The sequence below is a fragment of the Montipora foliosa genome, chromosome 6, assembly GCF_036669935.1.
Source record: "Montipora foliosa isolate CH-2021 chromosome 6, ASM3666993v2, whole genome shotgun sequence".
NCBI classification, from domain to species: Eukaryota; Metazoa; Cnidaria; class Anthozoa; order Scleractinia; family Acroporidae; genus Montipora; species Montipora foliosa.
In genome coordinates, this window is record NC_090874.1 from 53,797,097 (window position 1) to 53,804,596 (window position 7,500).

General features: G+C 39.4%; 2 protein-coding genes and 1 non-coding gene across 3 annotated transcripts in view; 1 reads left to right on the forward strand and 2 right to left on the reverse strand.

The window, feature by feature from the left end:
- LOC138005779 (ornithine decarboxylase antizyme 1-like) overlaps positions 1 to 6,232 on the forward strand; it is a 9,897-nt gene extending 3,665 nt beyond the window's left edge. Inside the window, exons 4-6 of the mRNA XM_068851960.1 lie at positions 130 to 302; positions 395 to 480; positions 4,311 to 6,232. Coding sequence (XP_068708061.1) covers positions 130 to 302; positions 395 to 480; positions 4,311 to 4,420 — 369 coding nt within the window. The 3' untranslated portion in view covers positions 4,421 to 6,232. The remainder of the gene's footprint in view (positions 1 to 129; positions 303 to 394; positions 481 to 4,310) is intronic.
- On the reverse strand, positions 1,062 to 1,134 carry Trnar-ucu (transfer RNA arginine (anticodon UCU)). The gene has a single exon. It is a non-coding gene; the product is annotated as a tRNA-Arg (tRNA).
- A 72-nt stretch (positions 6,233 to 6,304) lies between the features above and the next one.
- LOC138007739 (migration and invasion enhancer 1-like) overlaps positions 6,305 to 7,500 on the reverse strand; it is a 5,518-nt gene continuing 4,322 nt past the window's right edge. The window contains exon 4 of the mRNA XM_068854802.1: positions 6,305 to 6,857. Coding sequence (XP_068710903.1) covers positions 6,771 to 6,857 — 87 coding nt within the window. The 3' untranslated portion in view covers positions 6,305 to 6,770. The remainder of the gene's footprint in view (positions 6,858 to 7,500) is intronic.

A 7,500-nucleotide genomic window follows, 5' to 3' on the forward strand; every position in this document is an offset into this window, starting at 1 on the left:
ATTTTGAGAACCTGTTTTTTGTACTTACTTTCCAGAATACTCCCATGAAAACCTGTCCTGATACTTAATATAGTACACTGACATATTGCATTTGTTAGCTGAAGTAAATGAAGGCCTTTTTTCCCTCAGGATTCAGAAATAGCTGTGGAGAAGAGTGGCAAGAAAGTGTCAAAGTCATCACTGTACTGCTTTCGCCTTAAAAATGGCCACCACCACATCATAGAGTGGAAGGCTGTTTTACAGAATGGCCAGCTGTACGTCGGAGTGCAGGATGGCGAGCTGCCTTTAGGAAGCAAAGAATGGTAACAAGAGCAAGCATTTTGTGGGAAATGGCAAGTAATTTATGTACATGTTACAACTCTACATCCAACATCATTGCTTTCTTTATTTTTAGCTTTGTGTCACTTCTTGAATATGCAGAGGAATACCTGAAATGTGAACACGTCTTTGTTGGCCTTCTAAAGGAGCGACCAGACAGAGGTATTTAAACTTTCAGATAAGAATAGTATTTTCATGCCATTCAAAGGTTAAGTACTTATTTTCGCCATTGATGTTGGATGGAGTATAAATATGCAATATGTGAAATGGCTATGGCCAAGTACTGTACTGCCTCAGTTTATGGTGACTGAGGAGTCTTCATCTGGCTGACTGTTGACTTAACTTGATATCCTGCACATTACCTGCGGGTCAGACATACAATGGTCCCCCAGAAGGTCGGTGACTTATTTAATCTCTTTTTTTAGGGTGGTATGGGGATGGCTGGTTTTGCATTTAGCCTTAGGTTCCAGAACAGCACTTTAGAGGCATACGGGTCATGCTGATTGAGAAGTAGGCTTGAAAATATTAGCTTTCTCTCATGTTGTCATTATGCCTGAATTTCCTTGCCATTTAAAAATCTGATATTACAAACAACATGCAATTTCAGAACTCAAGAAAGGCTGTCTTGTCAGAATTAACTGAATAGAGTGTAATGTGAAGTGCTAGATTTCTATCCCATATGAACCATGTGAGCGTTAGCCCTACTGATGGAAATGGGCCCACACAAGGACAGAGAAAAACTCTGACCATGGTGGGAATTGAACCCACGACCTTCGGGTTAGATCTCCGCCGCTCTACCGACTGAGCTACAAGGTCAGACGGGAGCAGGCCGTGGGAACTGAGGATGTTTAACATACGGGAGCAGGCCGTGGGAACTGTGGGAACTGAGGATGTTTAACATCCTCAGTTCCCACGGCCTGCTCCCGTATGTTAAACATCCTCAGTTCCCACGGCCTGCTCCCGTCTGACCTTGTAGCTCAGTCGGTAGAGCGGCGGAGATCTAACCCGAAGGTCGTGGGTTCAATTTCCACCAAGGTCAGAGTTTTTCTCTGTCCTTGTGTGGGCCCATTTCCATCAGTAGGGCTAACGCTCACATGGTTCACATGGGATAGAAATCTAGCACTTCACATTACACTCTATTCAGTTAACTCTGTTTAAAATATAAGTGCTACACGGCCGGCGTTTGTATGAACGTAACCTTTCCTTGTCTTGTCAGAATTGACAACTTTATTCCCCACCTCTCTTAACATGACCATTGCTGCTGTCATTTGGTGAATGAAAACAAAACATCTCTCCTTAGCGTCTTTAGTTCTAATCTACCAGCATTAATAAAATAATCTCGTACAAATTAATATGCTTTTGTAACCTCCTTCTTAACCCATCGACTCCTGGGGGTTCCTCATTGATGAGTAAAATCGTCTGGCATTAGAGTATAATACTAACCCAATTCGCACCAACTAAACACGTTTAATTAAACTGGGTTTTAACCAGATAAAAATGAACAATGGAAGGCTGAAAGACTGAATTTTACGTAGGTTCATGTAAATTCTAATGTGTGTATTCAGGGCTTGAAATTAACTTTTTTGCTCAGGTGCCAGCTGGCGACTAATGGGAAAAATTTGGTTACCAGGTCATAAATTTTGGTCGCCAACTTCGCATGCAAGGAAAGTCATAATTATTAAAAGCACAAAAAAAAGCATGAGAAAGATCTCTAAAGCCACTGCTGTTTTCCGCTTTGTCTTTAGTTTGGAGATGGTGTTCTTTAAGGTTATTTGAAATGGAGCGAAGCACAGTCTGTGTTTTCCATAGCAAGGCAAACATGGGTCCTTTATCCTTGCTTTTCATCTCTTCAAAACGTCGTTCTTTATTCTCCTACAGCTTGCGTGGCAAGCAACTTGCCTTTATCGCGAGTAAACGCAATACTACTGTACAATTGCTCGGCCTAGGCCCCCACACAACTACAGTGCTCTTACCAGTCTCCGACCGAAATAAAATAAAAGGAGCGGCTTGTATACGGTTTCAGTAGCCTCCAGAATCAGAGGAACTTGTTTCTTTACGTACTTTTCTACCGACATTTATCTCCATTTATTAATCACCTTGTGCAGGCAATTTTGCTGTTATTCGCTTTCTAACAGAGGGCACAAGTTCTCCACCCTCTTTATGTTAAGGGTACAGGTTGCTTTTTGAAAGTTCCATGAAAATTTCAAATATGCGACGTCCAGGTTCATTATCAATATATTATCAATATCAAGCTAGTTCTGAAGAGGTCCTTTGATAATATGGCTAAATCTACGTTTTCAGCATTCACGACTGACGATGGATTTAAATTTTCAATCAACCTTCTTGCTGAATCTTCCTCTTCCGGGCACAAAATTCACGTAACCGGCAAGAAGCATACCGTGTTTAAGTTTGCCCGCCGATCCCATGAAAGCGTTGAAACGATATGGCGCCTAGTAAACGTGGTGATCGAAATATCGAAGTACATTTGTGCTATTAATTAACAATGTGAGAAACCGATTTTCTTGTAGTATTTATACATTATTTTAATGGGGAAAGAAAGGTGAGTCGTGTTCTAGCTACCAGTTCCGAACGATCTCATCATATAAAGATTCAAATACAGAAGTCAGGGATGGCACTAGGATTTTTCAATCTGGGTCCTGGGACCCGAATGTTCAGCCAAATTGGGGTCCCAAGCATTTTTTGGGGGTCCCAAAATCTTGGTGACCCTCTGCGAGAAAAAGAGTATGTTTTAAATTATGAGAAAAAGAGAGTAACCAACTTGGAATTAATATTGATGCATAATGCATATGCATAGGACCGGCCGACAAAGGCTTTTTCTAGAGCTGTTACATTCATTCCTGGACAAGAACTCTGTTAACGAAAGAGCACCCTTCCCAAGGGTTTACGCAGTACTGGTTTCCTCCCTTAGGAGCAACGAACAGTGACGTCTTTTGCTATATATTTGCATTCAGTGACTTGCAGAGTACATTCTTCTGAAGAAGACCGCAGAAGGCGGTCGAAAATTTAGTTTTAACCTTTTTAGATGTTTTAAACCCCATTTCTTGGAACTTCAATTATGAGCACAGATCGCTCCAACAGTTTTACAAACAACAGAATCTACTGACAAATCAAAGCAAGTTGTGTGAGTTATTTAAGTCAGTGCCTTGCGTCCTGAGACGCATTAAAATTTCGATGATGCATTTTTTGGATTTTATTTGCGTAAAAATGCACGATTTCTGCGTTAACGCGATCCCTGGAAGTTGTCTACTGTTTATCCTGGGTTATCAGACAAAAGGTGATTAGCCAGCTGGCGACCAGTTCTGAAAATCTAGAGCACTCAATTTTTGGTCGCATTGGCGACCAGTGAGTCACAATTTCAAGCCCTGCTCTTCATTGTGTTGAATTTGGAGTCTACATTATGTCAGGTAGTAACTTGTACGAAAAAAACAATTACTTTAAACCATGTTTAACTAAACAGCTTTTAAACGTGTTTAAGCTTTGGTGCGAATAGGCCAGTTTAGGCGTCAAAGGGTTAATCAGTGAGTGATTGAGAGACAGCTACAAACTTAATATCTGTGGGTAATGGGTCACACAATGCGTGTCCAACAGTATTCCTTACAAAATTAATGTCATGTGGCCAGCATTGGAACCACAAATTTTGATTGGTTCATGCATGATTGAGACTTTATCAAACTGGGCTTAGTCAATCAAAGCAAGGTTGGTTAAGATGCAGAGTTAGTAATGCCGTGTCCCAATCATTGGGAAACACCCTAACCCTAACTTAAAAAGCATGAATTTGCAAACAACATTTTGAGTCCCTCAACCTCCGTCATGCAATAAAAACTCTAACGCTGATGTCATGTTTTTAATAATTTGGGTCAGCTCTAACTTTCCGTTGTCTTGTAATGAGCATTTTGAAGGCAACCCACAGCAGATGTGGATTACACGATCAGTACTGTTGTGAAGTTTGATTGTTGTTTTTTCTCTTGCAGCAAGTTTGATGCGCACCTTCATGTTTATGGGTTTTGAAACAGTGAAGCCGAACCATGAATTGTGCCCAAGCAGTGAAAGCTTTATCTTCATGGTGTACACCATTGAATGACAATCCAAAGTGGTTCTCCACACTATAGCTTACTTGTATATTTACATGTACAGTGTAGTGTGTTATACGGACGTGTTAGTATTGTAGAGTGTTCTGTATATAAATTACAACCATTACAGCACATGTAATGATAATCAAAAATATATAGCAAAGCCCTCTCAAGTGACTGTTTAGCAAGATGGTTATTTTGTGAAGTAAAAGGACTTTTTGTTCTTCCTTTGTTATTATGGGCTTTTTATCCAAATAAAGCACTGCAGCTCAAATTCTTTTCTACAAATAACTTTTGTCCAAGTGTTCAATAATTGAATTATTAGTATTATTTTGAACAGTTAACTCACTAAAATACCGTATCTCTGTAAAATTATGCATGCCTAGTGTTAATAATAATAATAATATTGTGCAGTTCTAGGCACAGTGCCAACAACTTCCTACATGTAAGGTTTCCCAAAAAATTTGCAATAAGGGTGTGCACATGGACCTGAAGGGGGTGGTCAGAATCCAAAAAAGATTAGGTAGGCATAGCTGTGTCACAGAACAACACAAATTAATTGATGATGTTGTATGTCAAATTAAGTGTACAGTGTATTGATGCAAACTTCAGGTTTTGTGTACTCAGGGTATATAATTTATGGTGTGTCAAATTAAACTCCAGTTCTTTTTTCATGGTATTATGCATTATAGTCTTTGATCACATTGTTGTTGGGGCTCTAAGGCAATAACTGAAAGACACTTCAATCAGCTATAAAGAAGGATTGCTGAGAAGCAAACTGTCAGAAAACGTTCCCTAATTTCTGGTTCAATGTTCTTAAATGTTGGTCATACACCATGTAGGTAAACTTAGATGCCTAACCCCATGTTAGTGTCCCTTGGCAAATTGATTGGTGTTGGGAGTGGAAGTCAGCTGGAACACTTCCAACATCGTTTGGCAGTAGCCAAAGAATGGCACAACACATTTTGATTCATCTAGTATAGGCCACTTCGGAAAATACCATAATACTCTTTGTTTGATCCTTCAAATTTTGCAAGAGCATTGTTTCCAGTTTCTCTTAAAAAAAAATTTGGGGGGACAAACCAAGAGCATTATGGTATTTGGTCATACACCAATGATGTAGGTAAACTTGGATGCCTAACCCCATGTTAGTGTCTCTTGGCAAATTGATTGGTGTTGGGAGTGGAAGTCAGCTGGTACACTTCCAACATCGTTTGGCAGTAGCCAAAGAATGGCACAACACATTTTGATTCATCTAGTATAGGCCACTTCAGAAAATACCATAATACTCTTTGTTTGTTCCTTCAAATTTTGCATGAGCATTGTTTCCAGTTTCTCTTGAAAAAAAAAATTTGGGGGGACAAACCAACAGCATTATTGGTCATACACCATGTAGGTAAACTTAGATGCCTAACCACATGTTAGTGTCCCTTGGCAAATTGATTGGTGTTGGGAGTGGAAGTCAGCTGGTACACTTCCAACATCGTTTGTCAGTAGCCAAAGAATGGCACAACACATTTGATTCATCTAGTATAGGCCACTTCGGAAAACACCATAATACTCTTTGTTTGTTCCTTCAAATTTTGCATGAGCATTGTTTCCAGTTTCTCTTGAAAAAAAAATTTGGGGGGACAAACCAAGAGCATTATGGTATTTTCCGAAGTGGCCTATACAGCTCTCACAGTGTGGCAATACATGCACATTACACATGATCTTCACGGAAAGGCATGTGAATACACTAGTGTCACTATGCACCACTGGTTATAGGTGTCACTGTACCAATGGGGTGGGAAAATGATTTGCTAAATAAATTGTTTATGGTATGATGTTTGCTCCTTACCAGCTTCGGCTTAGTGCAATTACCTTATTACGGTAGTATCTTCACAAAAAAGTGATCTCAGCAGGACTAGAACTTTTTTAATTCCTTTATGCAGCACTTGCATGAATAAAAAATTATAAGCCTGTCAAATATTTTATCTTTGAAATGGTGTCATTAGCACAACAGTCAATTCAACAACCCTTAAAATAATTGTTGTATAACCTTCCATATGTAAAACACGTACCATTCTTTGAGGATAATGCAATCTGTTGATTGCTTCAAACTTTAAATCATTGTGGTAAATTTAAAAACTTGTAACAACTTGTCTACATATGAAGTTTCTGCTATCACTCTGATGAATTCTAAACATCAAGTCAACATCAACTTCAAGTAAGGATTTTTGATGTGACCGTCACACAAACGCATACAGAGTGAACTTGTGCATCAACAAGCAATATACCAGGATTGTTTACAGAGAAGACCAAGCTTTATCTTATGGTTTACATGGACATGTCCTGGTTACAAGTGCTGACAGCAATGTTTTACAACAGAGTGCATGAACTTGGTTCGGTTTCCTCCACTTCGGCTGGCTCTTTCCCTTGGCTGCAATCAAGGATCACTTGGACAACCTACATGTATGATAAGAAAGTAAATATTGCTTTTCCACTTGACATCACTAGAATAGATACAAAGATTTTTAGAATGTTTTTTTCAGATGTCAGACAAAATCAGTTGGTGCCTCAAGGTTCTTTGACATGCTTCCATTTGTTAGGGTGATTATTAGTGTCAGCACGTTGATCATCAGAGAAAAGTATTGAAACACCCCGATTTCTCATTGATTCATAACATAAAACTCTTTCTGGTTGGGTGTCAAATCATGTAATTACGTACAGTGAATACACTTTTCCCCATTGACCCATGAGAGTGAGACTTAATAGATTTCACTTTGTCTAACACCAGATGATTTTACTTGTCAATCGGGGGCATCCTAGGGCATTTGAGGTGTGAATGAGTTAAACCTTTGCATCCTGAGAGTGACAGTTGGCCATTTACTCTGTCTAGAGCGAGTTTCAATCGAGTATCGTAAAACCAAAACCAAAACCAATTACTTTGGCCAATCAAAAAGGATGGAGACAATCCAGTACACGAATCAAAACTCGAAGTAATCACACGTAACCGACACAAAGCGCGGGAAAATGTGCACATGCAAGCCACGATTGGTTTTAGTTTCACTTCTGATTGGTTGAGAAAATGGCGTGAGAACTTTCAACC